Source organism: Excalfactoria chinensis, chromosome 14, assembly GCF_039878825.1.
Source record: "Excalfactoria chinensis isolate bCotChi1 chromosome 14, bCotChi1.hap2, whole genome shotgun sequence".
Lineage (NCBI taxonomy): Eukaryota > Metazoa > Chordata > Aves > Galliformes > Phasianidae > Excalfactoria > Excalfactoria chinensis.
The window spans coordinates 4770646-4792024 of NC_092838.1; the positions used below are offsets into that span (position 1 = coordinate 4770646).

Here is a 21379-nt window from a genome sequence, read left to right on the forward strand (position 1 = left end):
ACCATCCACGTTTCCCCTGCCCGCCTCCCACCCCCCCATTTCTTCAGTAAAGGACAAGAGTTATGCTTGCTTGAAAATTTTATTGACACAACTGTTTGGTCCCAACACACAAAACAGCACTTGAGCCACAAAATAAAGTGTCCAAACAAAGTAGACAGCTAAGAAAAGAATTTCTCCTCCCTCCCACTCCAAGAAAAAGATAGTGCATAAACTGAGGGCTTCAGTGACATCTTTCTCCTTCTTTAACAGGCATGAATTTGAAGTAGTACATTTAATTGTTAAATTAAAGAACTTCATGGTTGTCATTCTTTTAAATCTGTAAGTCACATCATTCATTTAACCCTTTGGATAAAAAAATATATTGCAATTCAAATAGCTATTTTGTTACACTATGAACACAACTTCTCAAAAGTATTATTTTATTACTTCCAAACAGCAATTTCATCAGAATCACATGAACCCAGAAAAGATACGCTGACCTCTATAAATGGTTTAACAACCAGACTCACTTTGACAAATATCATCTTATTCTCTGAAGCACCAAAGAAGTGGATCTTCAGTATTTTACGTAACTTGGAGCTGCAACTTATGAAAATATTTTTCCCCAACGTATGTTCATCTGAAAGAAAAATCTAAGTGCTCAGCATCAACTTCCTCAAACATAAGGTGAAAGCAGATATTCTTGCATTTAACTCAAACTTATTAAAAGCATTCCAAGAAAGCGTACTTGTAAATTTCACTTTCTATAGCAGGATGTCTGCAGAGATTTACTGAGGACTCAGATACTGTGCCACGATGCTCAGAAAAACTTCCAAGTGTTTCTCTGCATTCACAATGGCTATAAGTTCACTACAGGTCATGAGAGTCTAAATTTAAAAGATTTTATAACAAAATCCAACCAGTAAAATTCTGTCTATAGCCATTATATTCAGTGGCATTTCCTGTTGTTGGCTGAAAAAAATTAGGGCCCATGTTCATGCCTTACGTATTACAATAGAATCCACCTTAAAAACAACAACAGTTGGCCAGTGGGATCCCTCTGGTATAGGTTCTTTCAATACATCAAGCAATTTATTTGCTGCCTGGCAAATACAACCCATTGTAAATGCCACGGTTACCCAGTATGGGTATGAAGTCTCACACATTGCTAACGAGAGTCGAGGTTGTCCACTGACTTAATCTCTCTTCCAAATCTGGCCCTTTGAAAAGCCAACACAAGATACCACACATTGAAGAAAGCTTCCAACACCAGGAGTAAGTTTCAGAATAAAAACAGACACAGCTAAAAGACACACACTGAAGAATAAGCTTCCCATTTACAAAAGATGCTTAAAAATTGAAAACAAGGTTAAGCAGAACAACCTTAGATTTTCCACGTGTAGTTAGAACTTTCCTTACAGGTGAAAATAGCATCAATACCTTCCAGCACAAAACACTTCAATAGGACCTGCTCCACTATCTGTCATTTATGCATTCAATGCATATTTCAGAAATATCAGAATCATCTTAACTTCATTGCTAGACACAATAAAAACGTGTGTCTGTACCTCAAACTCATGACACCAAGACAGTCCTTTCCTTAATCAAAACCACACCAGACTGGAACTAAACATAAAAGGGAAGCTTAAAACATCAGTGTCCTAGGAAGCTCCTAAATGGAACTGAGAAGTACAGAAAATATTTAAAACAAGTTTTTACAAACAAGTCCCCATAATCTTCTACAGACATCCTTAACCCAGAAGAACTTACAATGCAGCTACCAGTCATCTGAAAGGGCACAGAACACATTTCTCCTCTGGAAGACAATCGACTCCCTCAACTCTTGTCACTGCAGGTCAGCAAGTTAAAACTTCTTAACAGGCTTTTGAAAGACAGATCATGCATTAATACTGTCCGAAACAATACCAGTAAGCAACAGCCTATAGAGTGTAATATGCTACATGTATGATTACGCCACCAACGAGGCTTAAGGAAAATAAAATCTGTCCCATTTTAGTTCAATTCATGTTTTGCTTTTACTGAACACACATTTATGGAAAAACTGTAAAATTTAAGAATAATTTAATGAATGCTGGATTTTTTTTCCACAAAATAATAGAAAAAAAATCTGCTCTGCTAATAGCTGCATTCAGTGTAAGAGGAACAAAATCTTCACAGAACACATTCAAATACAAACTGATTCTTCTAGGCCTTTCATTAAAATACATAAGGGCTAGCAAATAGCTTGACTTTGTGCAGGGTCCATAGGTATTTGTTTCCACACTCAAAGGAAGAGTTAAAGCTTTGTTACGGGTGCAAGTGAGAAGTTTGCTGCCAATTTCACCTTGTTCTTGTGTTGCTTTTTGGCTGGGCTGTCCATTGCTTCCTTGTTTAGTTGCGTTTCAGAGGAGTGACAGGGAGGCGCTGAAGTACTCTCTGCAGTGCAAGATGCCACAGAACCAGAGGTCAGTTTCTCTTGAGCTGTGGTAACAATTCTTTGTTTTTCTTCTTCTGTTAAAATCATCATCTCTAAAATAAGCAAGGCAATTCAACTTATTAATGCACTGTTCTTGGGAAAGGGGAATACTTAACTGCCTGTTACCAGAGAAGTGTTTAAAGAAACTTGTTAGCCGGACTCAAAAATCAGAAAGTATATCATGTTCATTCCTGCAACTGGTGTGACATTTGCTTTATGCTCTACTGTTTATATTGCATACTACTTCTGAGATTTGATTTTGAAATTAAGCCTGTCCAAGCTCAAAAAGCCCTATGAAAGTGGGTAAATAAAAGACTGCTACAGGTTAGCAAAATTCTGTTTTGGTGGTGGGGGTATAAGGTGACTACAAAAGTCACCCTAGAGCATCACTAAAGGCAATAACATTTGACAGAAGGTACCAGCATCTCCAATACATTCTACTGTACGATATATAGGTTTATGTTCTGTTTTCTAGATTATATGAACAATCACAATAAGTAATACAATATAGGCAAGTAAGCTCCTACCAGAGAGAGGTACAGGACGTTCCTCAAACTGAATTAGGTCAGCAGACTCAAGAACCACTGGATCAGGTCTCAGCTGGGGAGATGGTAAGCAGGAAGGAACAGGCTCGCACAAGAGGTCAACAGGAGATGTATTTGTGAGGCAAAGAAGTTCTTGCTCAGTTTGATTAGAAGCTTAAAAATAAAAAGGAACAACTTTCAAGGTATCTGTAAGCTGTGAAGGTATTGCTACTTCAGAGCTGGTAAATGCAAATACTCAAACGTGATGATTTGGGAGCTACATCACATGCTAATTTCACTTTGTTAGGATGAAAAGCATCTAACAACTAGTTACAACACAACAGACAGAGCTATATTACACTTAGTGCTTACCTGAGTAGGAACACCCCTAGAGCAAAATATGGTGTTTGCCAAACTTGAATAACAAACATAGCTGAGGAACTGAGAAGGGCCACTTACCAGACAACTCCCCTGCAGATCTATACCATACAGCCTGACAAAACTTCCACTAAAATCCACAGGAAACAATATTGCAGTATGAACAGAGCACATGCTTAACTGTACAAAACCACAAAACATTTCTGCAAATATCTTCTCTAACTCACACAGTTAACTAACTCTTTCCCCATGCTACTTTGCTTACTCTGCTTACTTCCCTAAAGATAAGCAATTTCTTATATCTATCAATTTTGTATTACCATTGCTAGGTGTTCCTAGACTTAATTCCATTGATGAAGTTGATCCTGTGGTTTCCATTGTATGTCCATTATGGTCATCAAGTTGATTTCCATGATCATCCACATGATCAGCAGGGGGAAAACTAGGTGAGCTAAAACGAGCTACAAAAAGGGAAGTTCATTTAATTCATTTACTGAAGTCACCACTTAAAGAAAAGAAACAGGAAGCCAAGATACAGGCTCAAAATTAAAATGACTTACTTTTCATATCATTTTTCAATACCACAATTCTCTTATGGCCATGTCCTTTAATCCAGACCACCTACAGAGAAAATACATAGAATTATCAGCACATCCTAACCACAAAGCCCAGAACAGTTTACTCACTGCATTCATCCAACCTTGCAATAAAATTCCTAATAGTAAGTTAAATCATGTAGCTAATTTGTACCACGCTATGTAAGTAAAAGCTTTGTCAAAATAATCCTTGCCAAAGATGAAAGGCAAATCACAGAACTAGAAGCATTTCCACTTTGTTACTTCCCCTAAAGATTAGTTTACGTAAAGCCATGAACTGGGTCACAAAATTAATCTAGAACACCTAAATGCAAGGACAACAAGATACCACAGCAAAATTCCATTATGATTCTTGTGACAAACTGCCATTGCTTTTCACTCCTAAAAGCAACCATCTCCTTTAAACAAAACTGAACCTCAGTTACTGTACAACTCTTCATTAAAACAAAAATGAATTGATTTGATAAAGATGCCAAGAATGTTTGTGATCTTACTGGGAACAATTATTAAGCAAAATCTGATGAAAACAAACTTAAGTTATTACATAACAAAGACTTCTGAGAAGCTACCGAAAAAACTACTGGTAAAAGCCCACTTGAACATTATTATACCAATAATTCTCACCAAATACCAGAACCACCAGCTGTTTTAACTATTTTTAGTTCATGCAGAAGTCTTGATGTAACTGTACAAAACAATTCTTCACACCTGTGGAATTGCTCCCAAGAGCTCTTCTAAGTTATTGCATCCATATGCTTTGGGCTGCAGCACCTCTCCTGTGTACTTGCTATATGCAACTGGGAACTCATGAAGGAAAATCTGCTGATAATGGTAAGTGTGAAGTAAGGACCTCACATTCTTTGCAAACATATATAGATTTGTAAGTTTCACATATTCTTCTTCTGCACCATTGGTAAAAACCTGTCAGAAAAAGAAAAAAAGAATAAGCACAAGTTTACATATCCCCTAGTTATAACTTTTTTTTTTTTTTTAAAGTATAACACAGCAGAGGAAATAGAGCTTTCATACCTCAACCAAGTAAGGAAGACTCTTCAGGAGCTCAGTTAAGGTCATAAATCCATATTCACATGGATTAAGAGAAGTACTATGGATTGTTTCATAGTGCTGTTTGAGTTGCTCAACAGAAAGAAAGGATGCTCCATCCCAAGACATCAACAAGACCAGTAACTGGGCAGTGAGAGTCCGCAAAGATTTTCTATTTATCAGCTGAATTTGCTTGCCAGACTCTGTGTCAACCACCTACAAAAATGAATTTGCAATAGAGTTAGGGACAGGAAAGATCCCTAAATTAACAACATCACATGATACATTCCAGTATCTGATACTACCCCAGTTAAACACACAATAAGCATCAACAGAACTTACTTAAAATACTAGATTTTAAGACTAGTTTTTGTCCATACAGACAATTCCATTTTAGGTTCCATGCCAGCCCAACCTAACTAAGCTCCAGCCTGATCACCAGCTGCTGGAATAACAGTATGGAAGCAATTAAGAAAATGCATCTGTATCTACATAAGTGTAATCTTCCTTTTCTACAAATGCATTTTAGAGTTAAGTCTCAAAGCAGTACGAAAAAAAAAAAAATACAAAACATCAGGAGGCTGAGATCTACTATCTTTGGTGGGAAATAACTACTCCTATACAGCTAAAGTCAGGCAGGAAAAAAGACAATTTCTGTTGTCAATTGAGTATTTTAAACAACTAAAAACTGAAGCGTAGATTAATTTTCCACCAAAAAAATTAGCAAGAAAAAAGGACTTTTGAAGATATATTTAAAATTCCTTTATAATTCTCCCTCAATTTGTGAAGTACATCACTAAGTGTACTGGAATAAGCATTTAGATATGGAAATACTTCACATATCAGATACTCTTTCAAAGGATTAACTACAAAGACTGAACATTACCTTTACAACATGACAAAGCTTTTGCATTAAAGCTGGAACTGAGCTAACATCATAGTCATGAAGACGCAGCGTATACCCAAATGTCTTGCTGTACTCTGACAGTAAGTCAGCCATCATTAGGCAGTTGTCTTTTTGAGACCGCAGCAGTTTAACAAACTGGGCAGCTACTGCTTTAACTTGTTCCACCTCTGTGAGTGTGAGAATTTTCTCTTCCCCACATTCCAATACCTGCAAACCAAAATCGTATGTTGTTAAAAGTGAGTTACCTCGTTTAACTGAAAAAAAATAATCTGCAACTAAAATTCAGTGATTGCAGTCATTAGCTATGTAGCAAGGCTCAACTACCTTGTGTATCATCAAGTAAGCATCAATAAGCAAAAGCAGCACAGCTTGTGAAGTAACAAAGCAGACAATAGCTAACTTTAAGCAAGATTAACACAATCTAACCTCAACATGCTAAAACCTTGGGGCAGTTCTTACTAATACAGATATATCAAAGTTCTAAAAACAGCTGGCTAGCATTAGAAACACAGTTCAACTTAGACTGAAGTAAGCTCCCACTGTAACAAACAGTTGTGCAGACCTTGTGAGCTAAACGTTTAATATAGCTTAGGAATTTAGAACTTACTTGCAAGACCTCTGGTATGGCTTCAAAGAGTTCAAGCAGTTTTGTAAAACCATAGTAAGCGAGTTTGCACTGTCGGCCAAAATGGTGGTGGTAAGAAGGAATAAATTTACTGAAGGGCATTCGAAAATGGGGCTGATGGCGCAGTAAGTCCACCACCTCTTTAGAAAATTGTTTGGTTCTCTCAATTTCCTCCTGTGTGCGCTCTAAAAATCAGAAGAAATAAAGCTATAGATATGTACTAAAGTACTTCAAAATGCAGAAGAATATAGTAATAAAATGCGGTGATTTTCAGATTTCTCACATCATACCAGGTCATGTTTTCTGATAATGTTACAGACCTGTCCTAAAATTGCAAATGCAAAGCCCAAAACAAGGTGATCAGCATTTTACAGTTTCTTAATCAGCCAAATATTTCAGAGCTGGTTATTTCTGCATAGCAAATTTCACCTTCAGTCATGCCACAGAAAACATAACTACATGCAGTAGTAGCAGTGTTATTTTGCTTTTATTATCTGCTTTCCTACCATTTTCTTTATAAAAAGATCTCTTTATAGAGCAACATTCTCTATTTTTCTAGCTTCCTTATTGTTATAGGGATAGTTATAGAAGTAGAAACATCAAAACTAGAAAACCAGTATCACTGTGTTCTGTTTAATCCAGTTTTAAAATACTCCAAGAACAATTTCTTTGACAACACTAAGTACACTGACGTACCTCTCTTAGGAATACAAATTACCATTTCATTATCTTGCTGTGACAAACAAATGGTTGTATCAGGAATTTCTGATATTATATCAGCCAGTTCACACACTCCATACTCCGTAACATCCCAATCCTTAGAGAAACACCTGAAAGTTTACAAAAATTATATAACATTTTAATACTCTCGTAGGCCAAAAAATGTGTAAGCTCTGAGCTAATATAGTGGAATGCTATTAGATAAGCTTCTAATTTTTATTAGACGTTTGAAATTCTCATACTGCAGCAAAGATGGAACATACTAAGATTGAAAGCACTGATCCCCAGTTGTAGAAACATGCCTATTTCATCCTGTCTAATCAAAGATAACTTACCAGTGATAAGCTTGTAAGAATTCCCTTACAATAACTTGCTTACTGGCCTGGGATTTCAGAAGTTTCAGTAAGTCTTGAGTGAAGCGTTTCACTTGAGCTCTGTGTGTTAGAGTTAACAAGCGCTTGGAACCCATACCAAGAATCTGAAAGAAAGTTTTATTTGATCACTTATCTCATTAAAATTTATATTGAACAAGAAAGATAGAAGACAATTCTAAAACAGACTAGAAAAAAAGAATAAAAAAGGATAAAAAGAACATTTTCAAAGGCAGCCCTACAGCCATACACTTTGTATATGGAATATATGCCATCAAGAATTACCTCCTCTGTGTGTGCTATTGCAGTTGCAGTTAATCATGTTGCACATGATTAATTGGCTATTTTAAAGCCCTGGCTTGGACAAAACAAAACATGGTCACAGTAGCTTTTTTTTTTTTAGTTTTTCTTTTTTAAATGTAAGGCCACATGCTGTGTTACTTCACACCAAAATCCCTCAAGCCACAGGTTACAGAGACTAACTCACTGGCACTCAAATGCTTACTGTGTTCCTATGATAAACAGCACAACTGCAACTTCTTCACCCAAGCACTAGACACAGTCTAAAGAAGCTTCAAACTTTCTACCAGAGATTTAGAGTAAATTGTTCATTTCCACAGTTGCTCAAGGGGAAGGTTGGGAGAATAAAGATGAAATAGAACATTTTTTAAAAGAAGCAGTTATCCTCCAAGGTTCAATTACCATCTTTTTCTAGGCTGACTGGGAGCTATTGGTAATAGGTGAATGAATGGTTGGACTGGATGATCTTTTAGGTCTTTTCCAACTTTGATGATTCTATGATTCTATAACTCACCTGCAGGACATGAGGCACTGCTTCCAATAACTCCATTAACTTGGAATACCCATAGTCAGACACACGGCACTGCTTTGCAAAGTGATGATGGTATGTTGGGATGAATTTACTGACAGGTATGATGCAGGATGGCTGGCTTTTAAGTAGATCTATCACTTCTCTACTGAACTGAATAAGTTGTGGATTACCTACAGGGCTCTTAGAACGTAGAAGCCAAGGATCTACAGAAAAAGAAAAGAAGTTTGTTACTGAGCTTTCCACTAGTACTCTTCCACTAATCCTTGCAGATTTCTGACAAAAATCAGAACAAGAATAAATGGAAATCAAGCTAAAACTTATATTTAAGAGAATAGCATAAAATGACTTGTATGATTGTTGAACTGTTTTAGTAAAGAGGTTCATTAAAAATATCATACAGAAATACTTACCTGTGGTAGGAGGAGGTGGTTTGTTGTGTATCCACTTAATAACTTTAATGCCATTTTGAGCAGTGGCAATATTCACTCCAGGAACACAGGTAATTAAGTGTTCTAAAGGAACGCCACCCTGGCCTTCTGGCACCATTTCAAGATCATTGAACTCTGACATATAACAATCAGGAAAGCTTGAGAAAGAGAATAAAGCTTCTATTATACACTAAAACACTACTGTAAAAAGCCTTAAAGCATTATTACTCCTGAGGAAAAGGCTTTAATAGTTTACTACAAGAGCACAGAACTCTTAATTAGATGAATTTTGAAAAATGCATCTTGAATTTTACTTATTTCTGCATTCAGATCTTAAATTCATAACCTCATAAGGAATTTATTTCCTGTAAAGACAAATATATGAGACCTAGAGATTTATCATAGCAGGTAGATTCAGAGCATTACAACAGCCATCAATAACATTTTAGATACTATGATTTCAGCCCTTACACTGAAAGATTAATTTAAACTACTTTACCTTAGTAAAGGCACAGTACCCTCATGGGTCTGTAAAAGACTGTGAACTTGGGGAGCAAATGCCTTCAGAGACAAGATTGCAAAAGGAATTCTGTAAGAATCTGGATCAAACTCATGCTCACTGTAGTAAGAAGAGATTGAATTCCAAAGGTTAATTTAATGCCTAGGTTGAACATATCTTATACCTGTGCACAACTATAGCATACATGATACAGATACTGCATGACAATGCTACAGGACAGTCACAAGCATCTACAACATTTCCATCACTAAAGAATCAACTATAGCAGGTTTTCAGAAGACAATTACTTTATCATCATTTGATGAAACATGTAACAGCACTGTACCAAATACCAGGCAGTGGTAAGTGAACACCTAATAACTGCAACAGTAGCACACACTGCTGTTGAATAAAATGAAAGATTTATTATGCAGCTTCAGGAAGTCTTCAACCCTGTATGAATAATGATTTACTGAAGATAACCAGAGGACAAAGGTAGATCAGTTCTTGCCATAATTATACGGATCACCAAGCTAAAACTACATATGAACTTCTGATGTAACAGAAGGTTAGCATACCTTTTAGCTTCTAAGCAGCATTCATGCTTGGCAGCTAAGTTAGAGTACAAAGTTACTGAAAAGGCAGATCCATGAGAACTGCCTAGAAAATTCAGTTATCTATTTTCTGCCCGACAATTACTGTAATACAACTACTTAATGACACAGGCATGTTACATGAAAGCCTTCTCAACTTCAATACGGCTGCTAATGTAAAATGCTGTTCAAGTACTTCATAGTATTATGTAATATTTTATACACAGCTTACATAACGTCTTTATTCAGGCAATGCTGCTTACAAACAGGCTCGTGATATTCCAACTCTTCAAATATTATAGGACTACAGTTTGCTGATGAACCATCATGTGACTGTGAAGATCCCAGAGGACTTTGCCGGGCTTGGCTGCTGGGTAGGAGACACACCAACCGCCCACCTCCTTGGTCACGGATTGACACAGTATCTGTTAGTTTGTAAAGGTCTGATACAATTAGCTTACGCCCAAATCTAAAAGATAAAAGATACACATTATAAATTTTCACTTTATGCTTGTAAAACAAGAATACTATAGAAACAATTCTATAGAAACTAATCTGTATGAACCAATTTTTCTACTGGGTGATGAATAAAGTAAAACACTAGAACTACATCCCCTTAACAAAGGCCAGTATCACAATAATGGGCTCTTGACAGACACATTGCAACACCGAGCAGCAAAACATCTACTGGGTTAGTTTCTATTGTTTCTAGTAAAAAGTCACAAAACTCCATTCTTCTGGGATATACCAATCAAGAACAACTTAGAACTTACTTTTTCTCATAGATTTCTGTGAACTTGAACACAGGCAGACAACAAGCAGGTGCATCCTGGAGAATGGAGACAGTTTCTGAGCTGTAAGAAAAGTTTTGCAGTGTTACAAAAAAGAGTTAGTATTAGAAACAGCTATGTAATATTTGAACCTGCTTAGAAGATGTTCACAAATATAGTTTATGAATTATAAGCATGATAATAGGACAAAATGTATTCCCTTTCACTCCAGCACTATGAAAGAAAACACCTCGCATCAGTGGAATACAAATAGATACTATTTGTAACTTATCTTGTTGGCATTTCTGAAACACCAAAAATCTTTCAAAGGCAGTAGTAAGAGTTTCAGTATCCATAAAATGCAACATTACAGCTGAAGTACTACAAGTTACCAGCCTGATCTTTACATAAAAAACTTGGAATTGGCATGAACTAAAATGCAAGAAATAAAGTTGTAAGTTACACAGTACCAAGAGAACTGAAGAACACCGCATATACTACACTGTTTTGAGATAAAAAGGAAGGTTTTTTTTATTTTTTCTTTCAATAAGGAAAAAAGAGAAACAATATTTTTATTTGTAGTCTAGTAATATCTTCCACATAGAAAACAGATCTGAAATTGCAAGTGGATTTAAATGTGCATCTTCTTCCTTAAAGAGACATTCATATGCATTTTATGGAGAAAGCAATAACAGATACGTATTCTTAACTCAAGAAATACACTGAGGCACACGGTACTACAAAAGCAGTAATTAAAGTCCAACATAAGCACCCTACTAAGAAAAGATGTAGTCTCTTTAAACATGATCAGTGTAAAAATGTTCAACCGAAAACTGAAAGCCTTATTGTATTTAGCACATTCATCAGGTTTTTTGACAGACATTACTTGGTTTTCCTATAATTCTTTCACTCTGTATTTTAACTCTTTTAATTAACTAAAAAGACACAATGACAATTAAGGGAATGTTCATTACCTAAGAAGAGAGAGTGATTTACTAGCAGCTCCTGTTGCTAATGAGACCTGGATCCTTTTACTGCCAATTCTGTATCTGTGAAGACTGTTTACAGCACTAATTGCTTCTTGCAGATTTTCCATTTGCACTGTAGCCTTCAACTGGTAGTCAGTATGAGGACTGAGCTCAACACATCTTACCTGAAAGGAAAAAAAACCCCACAATCTTATGCATATACTCTTAAATATTAATCTAAGCCAAGCTGACAAGCATGTCAGCCTTCCTTTTACCAAGAAGAAAACTCAATCAAAAAGGGAACAGAGTAAGACAAGCCATGGCCAACATGACAATGCAAACAATAATCACACATAATGAGCCTTAGACAAGGCAAGACCACGGTACTTCTTTAATAGGCATGCCATCTTCTGTATGAAAAGAATGCCAGAATGTCATCTACAGACTATGTAAGTAGCACCACTACAAACAATCTCTACTTGTATTGTTTTCTTTTACTGATATGTTCTCCAGGTTGTTGTCTGCTTTTTTTTGTTTGAGAATAAGCAAACTTTGTCTAAGCACAGTATTGTGTAGAAGTTATATTCTGACAGCTTCCTACTCAAAACCAGACCACAAATACAAAGATACAAATATGAACTCTATAAAAAGATTTACTGAATGTATTTTACCCTTTACCTTTCCATGTCTTGAGAAAGTTTCTTGTAAAGTTTGCTGCAGCTCTTTTCTGGACAATCTGTAATCAATATTGCTGATCTGAATATCTGCACCATTTGCAAAAGGATCCAGACAGTCTGTACCACTGGTATGATTTACTACATTAAATGTGAGTGGAGATGATCTATTTGAGAGGTTTGGAGACATACTCCTGGGTAAAACAAAAGAAGTATGAACTGAAGTAGTTACTGCACAATTCATATACATACTGAAAGTGACCAAAGAGACGCACATCAAGTGCACAAATACAGCACTTGGAAGGCAATTTCCTACTACATGTATTTATGCACGCAAAAAACAAATTTCAAACCAGATCAAGTATTTCCTATGCCAAAGATTAAAAAAAGTCACTGATATTTCACAAAAGGGCCCCAATTTCATATATTTGACTCCAGATCTTCCTACCATTTTATGAACATACCAAAAAGCAAACTCATTCACATTATTTAAAATATTTAAAATAATTTTAAAATTTAAAATAATTGACAGATAGAAGATATTTAAACCTCAAAGATCTTTATAGGCCTAGAGAAATTTATACTAGGAACGTAAATGCCATTGAAATTAGGAGACAAGGTGGCTAATACCCCTGAAGATTTCTCAGAAGCTTTAGAATTACTTTATGAAAACTTTCACTAAGTTTCTGATAAAAGCTGACCTCTGTTATATCCATTCTGTCAGCTATCACTGTAAGAACTTTTCACATTCACATGAGTTAGCATTACGACATTAATGGGTTTACTATAGACAATTCCACATGTAGATACCAAGACGTAATTCACAGAGTGGAAGAGGCCTCGCACTGTCCAGTCACATTGTACCTTTCAAATAAGGAAAACAGCTTACCGAGATGACCAGCAACTCTGAGATACAAATAAAGGACTGAGTTGTCTTGAGGCTGTCAGCTTACTGAAAGCAGAGGGATAGCTGACTTGAAATATAGCTTCATCTTTATCCTTTTTATCTACAGGGGAATTTGTAGTACTCCTGGAAACAGAAGTCTCTTTCCTATTTATAAATACACAAAAAAGAAAATTCATTATGTTGCATAATTCACATTAAAAGGCATCATTAGTAGTTAGTTTTGAACATACTTATAACTACTTTTACAGGATGATTCTCCAATTCCGCTTCTTTTTGTTGTCAGAGATACAGGAGCTGCTGCATTAGAGTTATTCTGAGAAGGAATTTCTTGTAGCTGTTCTTGCTGGTTTTCAGTATTTCTACTGATTGCCTTTGATTCAAGACGGCATAGCTCCTATACAGAACAGGAGGAAGGTCAGCATAAAAGCACCAAACATTCCTTGCCAGAACCTTTCTTTGCAACAAAAAGCTAAATTCCTTCTTTTATTAGATTGCCATTGGAACCTCAACCAGGAGGTATTCGATTTTCTATGACAGAAAGCAATAAATAGTCAATAATGAACCGAAGTAATATTTTTTACTACCTGTATTATAATTTTAAAGGACACTAGGACCAATGAGTCAATAACTTAGTGTTATACTCGACACCACCTGATCAATACAGCCCACGGAACTAGATCTACAAAGGTCCCTTCAAACTCAAGCCAGTCTGATTCATGATTCTACAACAGAAGTCAAAACTGCTGTAAGATCCAAAATTCAGTAAATACCAACCGTATCTCTAAATGGAGAGAAACATGATAGTGAAAGAGGAAAAAAAAAACAAACCCTCAAACTCACTGCATACTTTCCAAGCAGATGTATAATGTAGTTCTGTAGGAGATGTATATACACATTAGTTTATACATAAACCAGGATTGTCAAATTAAAACAACTCTAATAGAAACAATCCTCAAAACATGACAGAAAACAAGGACACTAAATAAGGTAGAACAAAATGATACCTGTAAACTTTTAACATTTGTGGGTTTGATGACTGATCCATGACTCTGTAATCCCCTTCCAGCAGAACCTTTGGTACCAGAAGACTGATCACTTCCATCTTTGCTGATGATACAAAGCTTTGTACTCCTGTTAACTTTTTTGGGTGACTTCACTTTTTCAGCTCCAACAAAATTGGAGCTTTTTGTTTCATTAAGTTCTTTGCTTCGGGGAGCAAAAGAGACTACAATCCTATTGCCGAAAACATCTTCATTTTCCATTCGCTTCCGAGCTCGCTCAGCACTTTCTTGATTTAAAAAGCGGAGAATCGCACTGCTTCCAGAAATGCTCAGGACCTTTCCTCCACAGTTATCTGACAAACGTCTGAGTCTATTACTAACACTTTTACTGTCTCTGTTTGTTGGTAGATTGTAAACATACAACAGCGTATGGCATGCCTGTTTCAAGGGAGAAAGACTTTTAATTTGCCAGAATATTCACGCACTGTTCCAGAACATTTTATATATTTTACATTGATTCTGCTGACATGCCCTACCTTACAAAAAGAAAAAAATTTCCCCCAGCTTTCAATGCATTTAGAAAACTAATACACCAAGTTAAATTCTGAAACTTCCATCTCCTACATGTTTGTAAGGATAAAACAAACTACAAACTCTAATGGATCAATACCTGATTACTCCTTCAGGTAACAGAGCCCAATTGCAACCCAAGAATGCTACATTATATACAAATGCAGATAAACACAGTTAAGGAAGCTCTTTCAAAGAAGAAAAGGTTACGTGCTGAGCAAAGGTAACACAGCAAATCCAGATAGCATTACCAAGAGGAAAAAACCTAACCCTAAGCCAGTTTCTATTAAGAAAGCATCACAAAGCTCTCTTAATGTACTGCTAAGTTCTTACCCTACTTTCTGCCAGTGGAAACATAAGATACATTACCTAATAAAATATTTAGTGAAAAGCATGTGACCTTGCTGTAGTACTTCAGTAAGATACTTTGTTCTTTTATTATCTCGTTCTTTTATTCTTAAAGTAGAATAACATACAAACATACAAGTAACTAAATTACAGACAGTCAAATACATGACAGACATGTCTCCTCATAAAAATAAAGCATAGTCTAAGCCTCCTTTCCCTCTAGAATAGAGAACGATGGGTTTGACACTTGGAAGTGTCTGTTGAATTAAGAACATAAAACCTTACCGGCATTTTCAGTGGTAACCTCGGTGGCAAGTCCGAAATAAACTCTTCAAAACAAACAAGTTCATGAGCATGATGTAAGAGTGCTTCTGAGGCTTGGTTTTTGTGTACCAAAATTATCCGAAAACCATGACGATGCCTCAAGTCACTGAGCTCCAAAGCAAAGTTTACATCCGCTGGGGGAAGGGAAACAAACATGATAAAAAACACATTGGAAAAAGCCAAATCATGGATTAAAAAAACAAAACCCTCGACTTCACTTGTCAGATTTTATACATTACTGAAGTCTCCCAATGGAAAAAGCACCAACAGAAACAAGTCTGAAGTAGATGCAACTTAAAACAGCACTTGCATTCTACCTCAGAGTTGGATTACCCCATAGTATTAATTCTAGCAATCTATCAGCAAGGTACTTGACTGCTACTGTAAATTTTCATAACAAAGACGTTTAGCTTAATACAGACTACAACTTAAGGGAGGAATCTAAAATACACAGCAATTATACTGTGCCGAATTTGCTGCCAACAAGATCATTAATTCTAATTAAGCAATTCAGATAAAGCTGGTTCTAAACACTACTGTTGGAAAGGAGAGATACTCTGCCACATGCAGAAGTATTATTGAAGAACAGAATTCTGTGCCAGAGATCAGCACTGCCGACACTTACTTGACACGAGAACCACAGTGGCAGGTGCAGTGTGTGTATCCGCAAACCTCCTAAGACTCTGTCTAAGTTTATCATCAGCAGCATTCTTTGCAGTAGCATTGATGTGTGCAACAGTCACCTGTGGAAACGCAGAGATGCTCTCAAGAAAGGCTTGAAGGCAACTCATGCTAATTAGACTTATTTAAAAAAAAAAAAAGAGAAGCTGCAAGGAAAAGCTTTAAGAGGCAACTGATTATTTTCAAAACATATAGATGCCAATTTGCTCTAATGAGCAACGAGCTCCACTGCTAGTTGCTCAGCACTGTCTTAGGGATGCCTTCTACTTTGTTAACAACCCAATTTCCACATATGCATATGTTAGTTAAGAGTATATGCTGCTAATACAAAAGCATTTCACAAACTCTCATTTTTAAATAGATGAGTGACAAGCAAGCTAAGTAGTCTTATAAGCTCACTTTACCTCACCAAAGCATATATTTACAAATAACAAGCTAATATTACAGGATAAATTGTTCAACTAATACTATCCAGTAACAAAGAATTTACTATCACATCCGCAAGATTGTGACTGAGGATTTGTGATGTAGAAACCTGCACAGAAAACATCAGATACCAAAAAAAGGTACTGATGAAAAAGCAAATGGTTAAAATGTATCCCAATGAATACTGCTCATTTACAACAGACCTCATTAACCAGCTGAGATAATACTGTGTAGAAATACATTTATTAGTGAATTAAAATACACTTTCTCAAGTAATAGGGGAATGCTTTCTTCATACCTGACAGTTGTTCAGCTCCTGAATAACTTCTTTATTTTCTTTACTAATGTCACACACACAGATGAATTCTGCTTCTCTGTGACCTTTAAAAAACTTCTCACGAATTCTCTGTACAACTGCTACAGCTGAACGGCCAGTGGGTACTGAGCAGTTTTCAATATCCCAGAAGACTCCAATGGGAGGGAGGTTTTCCAGGACTTGGCCTGTTACTGCAACTTCTGGAGAACCTGTACAGGTTTAAAACAGGTTATTTTAATCCCCAAATACAAAGAAACCACACTGTATATATGCTTAAAAGGGGGCATAGTGTAAGTGTAAACATTACGCCTTTACTGTATCTGTAGAAGGAACAGATGCTAGAGTAAGAAAATACTTTTTAAAGCATAGGTAAGGGACTTGTTTTCACATATAACTAGAAAATAAGCTCAAACTTCTTAAATTCTGTTTTTAACATCTTAAAAATACAATTGTCAAAAAACTATGAAGTATACAGGAAGTTACAGCCAGGTTACAATGCTTAAAACATACAAGGTATGACCTACAATTTAGTCTGTAACTTCATAGAAGTCCCCAGAAAACAGCGCAATTTACTATTACATTGGGTTCTCTTAAGGAAGACAGATAAGTGCAAGTTTCTAACAAATGTTTACCATATTTCTGTGGTGATTTGCCAAGACTGCTTGCTAGTAGCAAACTCTTCTCAGTTCCTGTTCCTTGGGTTCCACAGCCATTACATATTGGGATAGAAACAGGCGCTGTCTTTGTATTTGGTGGAGGAATATTTGGCCAGATTTTAGCAGCATCAACTAGGCTGTTTCTGGTTGGCTGTTGGGAAAGTTTCACAAAATTGATATTTGTAAATGCAAACACATACTACTTCAGGCTAAAAACATTCAATTCCCCTTCTGCAATGAAGGGAAGTTCAAAAATAATCTAGCAAGTTATTTAACAGCAGTATCAGTGTATGAAGGATGCTTCCAGCCCTACACTATTTCCTAGGGCACTATGCTCCAGATTTCCAAATGTAAAAAAGGATCCTGTTTAACTCTTTATAAGAATATCACCATCTTCAAAATGATACTAGTGTATTAAGAAACACCTACCATGTTAAATCAATGCAATTGAGAGTGCAAGGCTCAACTTCACCTTCTCATCAAAACATACTGACTTCACCACTTAATTTTATGAACTCAATGCAGAAATATTTTCATTTCAGTAAATTGAATTTTCAAGTAACACATCCTCCAAAGCAGATTATTATTTCACTTGAATTTCCTATTAATTCAAGTTCTAAGGAGTACCAAGCCAGTACTGAAGCATAAGTTACAGGTTTGGGAAGACTGAACTAGGCCCAAACGAAATAAAGACACCCATAAAGCCTCAGATATTTCATGATTTACAAATGGATCTTTACTAATCAGTACACAAAGGCACTCAAATGTTATTCGCATTTTCTGCATCACCACCACAGAAAATCTTGTCTGGAGCTGCCAAGGAGAAAACCACCCTCTGAATTCAGTCAAAACTCTGACAACATTACAGTTACACTGTGTCTCATCTTTTCATTAAGCTGAATGTTGCTTCGGAAAAGAGCTAGCCTGCAAGGGGATCCTACTGCATGTGAACCATGCACCACCAAGGAAAATGGAAACCGCAACCCATGGAAGTTAGCATTTTGCTCAGGCTTTATTATTTCAACATTAACCATATACCACAATTAATAAACAAAAAAAAACATGATGCGTACAAACCTTGTTCAAGCAGTCACTGCAGTAGTGAGAGCCCTTTAAACAAACTGAAGGTGCCACACTTAGGTGCAAAGGGTTGGCGCACACATGTGATGTTAGCTCCGACTGTGCAATATGCTCGTCCAAGCGGCCTGTAGCCCCACTTGTGAATTCAGAACAAGGAAAATAGCCAGAAGATGTGCAGCTCTGAAGGGCTGGGAACTGATGCAGTTTGTGCACATTACCATGACAGGACTGGAAATGAAGTTTTCCACAACAGGGCAGATGTTGATAGGAAGATACACTGTTTTCTATGCACATGCCAGGGAATTCACTGGCAATACCTGCCAAATTGCTTCTAGCTGGAGGGTTCTTCAGTGAAGATGCAGAAGGGAAAGCAAATCCTGACCCTACTTGACAAGTAATCGTCCCAGTGCTTTTTGAGTCTAATACTGTGCCAGGGTGAATCACACTACCATCACCACCACCACAATGCATTTGTGGAGTACAAGAGTCAGAGCCATGAGCACAGCAGCTTACTTTCGGGCCAGGAGAAAGCTGTATTTGCTGTTGCTGAAGAGGATGAACATCGGGAAGCGGCACTGCTGGAAATAACTTAGAGCCAGCATTATGAGATGAAGCATCCTTCGATTCTACAGCACCTTTCTGGTTCTCCATGTAATCCTTCTGGAAAAAGAACACTCAGTTACATTCAGAAATGCGTTTAAAACAATGTTTTAATATAAATATTGCATATTTTTAAACTGTTTGAAGGGTTATCTTTACCTCACTGTCTAAACATGTAAAACATCAGCACCAGTTGTAAAATAAATGCTAGTTTTACATGTGAACCTGAGGTATTTAAGTACCAATGGGTTTTAGAAAGAAACAAAGAGGCATAAGCCAAACAGAAACAGGTCTCTAAAAACATAATTTGAAAAGCAGAAGACTTCTTAGCTAAGTTTGAGAAATACTATGCAGCCACAAGGCAAAAAAGAATCTTTAAGAGCTAACCAAATGGATCACTCTGTATCATTTATCAGCTATGCTTATAAAGTTTTAGCAAACCAAAAAATTACCTTTTTCGCACTACAAGGCAAAGTCTTCTCAGCAGCAGAAAAGCAATTAGAAAGTTTCCAGAGCCATGGTTTAACATCATTCTCTTGTCGCTGAAGCCATCCAAAGGATCTATTACAGACGTTCTCTGTCCTGTTTCCTTCCATCATACAACCAAACAAAACAGTTCAACATTCTTCCATCCCTCCTTCCTTTCATTCTTTCCACCTGCTAAAGAGGAAAAAAAAACAACATTTCACTTCAGGTTAAGGAAGACAAGAACATGATGGTCTTATGAATTCCACTACATCACACTTCTCCATTATTTATCTCAAATTTAATTATGCATGGGCCATAGCCTTGACTATTCACCTCTACTACAGAAATTCTCCTCATGATTTACCATACAGGCAAAGAAATTTAAAGAAAGGCTTGTTTAAGCCTATGGTATTACCTACAAAATCCCAAAAATGCATTGCTGCTTCCATGAAACAACTCCCAGAAACTTTCAGGGCACTATCCCAGAAAGAGAAGCCATGGGGTAAGTTTTCAAGACTAGCTCACTGATTACAAACCAGATGAAAGTGAGCTCAGCTGGAAGATTCAGACTGCATATTCATTGTTCTTTCACTCATTTAAAGAGCTACATATACACGCATTAAGCACACATCATTTAGCAAACAATTCCAGTTTTTAAATCATTAACAAGCAGTCCTTGTAGTTCTCAGGCAGTTTCATAGTCCCACTGCATCAGCTCGGCTTTATGGAACCACAAGGCAGAAGGATGCGCCACCAGAACAACCTACAATTAGAAATGAAGGCTCCATATCCTTCAACTATGGGCCACATTGATTAAACTACAGCTATGTGGTTTTTCCACATTTAATGTTCACCACAAGCCCCAAGGATTATGCCTTGTAACACTGACTTTGCCCTAGCGTTATTTTTAACCACAAAAACAAATTCTGCTTTTCTTCAGAAAGAAGCAAAAATGTTTATTCATACAATCCGTAAACACTCCAACGTAAAGCAAAGTATTAAACTAAAAACTTCTACAACCCTCGAGTAGGCCACTTCTGAAGTCAAGTAATACCCAACAGAGCCGTTCTGCTCACGAGTTAAAGCGATTAAATATAATAAGTAAACACGCAGAGGCCAGGCGAGCCCCCCGCGGTCGCGCCTCGCCCTCAAGACTCGCAGCCCCCGACAGCCCCCAGCCCAGGGGGCGACACTGAGCCCCGACCGCTGCCTGCCGCCAGGACGAAGGCTCAGCCCGCGGCACTACGGGACAAATGGCGGCTCGCCCCCGCGGGCAGCTCAGCGCCAGGGCCGTTGGGAAGCCCCTCCGGTTGAGGCGACTGCAACTCACGGGGACAGCGGGCCCCAGCAGCCCCGGGCCGCAGCGTTCCGCACGGCCTTCCCTGCCGCGGGAGCGGCCCCGAGCGAGCGGGAACAACGTAGCCCGTCCGCTTCGCCCTCCCTTCCAGTGCCCCCCTGACCTCACCTGAGCCGCCCCCGGCGCCGCCGTCCCTCACATTCCGCCGCCACCGCCCTCACACCCCTTTGTTGTCCTCCCTCCCCCGCCGCTGTTCCTTCCGCCGTCAAGCGCCACCGAGCGCCGGAAAGCAGCCCACTGTCGTACAGACGACTGCCGTAA

The 21379-nt window shown here is 37.5% G+C and overlaps 1 protein-coding gene across 2 annotated transcripts; it reads right to left on the reverse strand.

The window, feature by feature from the left end:
• Positions 1–62: 62 nt before the first annotated feature.
• MARF1 (meiosis regulator and mRNA stability factor 1) lies at positions 63–21366 on the reverse strand. 2 transcript variants are annotated; one of them, XM_072349176.1, is made up of 27 exons: positions 21227–21366; positions 19746–19953; positions 18691–19350; positions 17590–17764; positions 16940–17166; positions 16160–16277; positions 15496–15668; positions 14296–14730; positions 13522–13685; positions 13274–13435; positions 12389–12578; positions 11717–11895; positions 10746–10826; positions 10205–10441; positions 9380–9499; positions 8863–9038; positions 8435–8655; positions 7585–7727; positions 7226–7359; positions 6512–6714; positions 5884–6111; positions 4983–5213; positions 4662–4874; positions 3918–3978; positions 3678–3818; positions 2983–3153; positions 63–2508 (listed from the first exon to the last, which is right to left on the reverse strand). In XM_072349176.1, the coding sequence occupies exons 2-27, from the start codon at positions 19890–19892 to the stop codon at positions 2276–2278; spliced, it is 5223 nt and encodes a 1740-aa protein (XP_072205277.1). In that variant the 5' UTR covers positions 19893–19953; positions 21227–21366; the 3' UTR covers positions 63–2275. The 2 variants fall into 2 exon arrangements, with proteins under 2 accessions (XP_072205277.1, XP_072205276.1); XM_072349175.1 differs by having other exon boundaries at positions 18691–19353.
• Between the last annotated feature and the right edge of the window lie 13 nt (positions 21367–21379).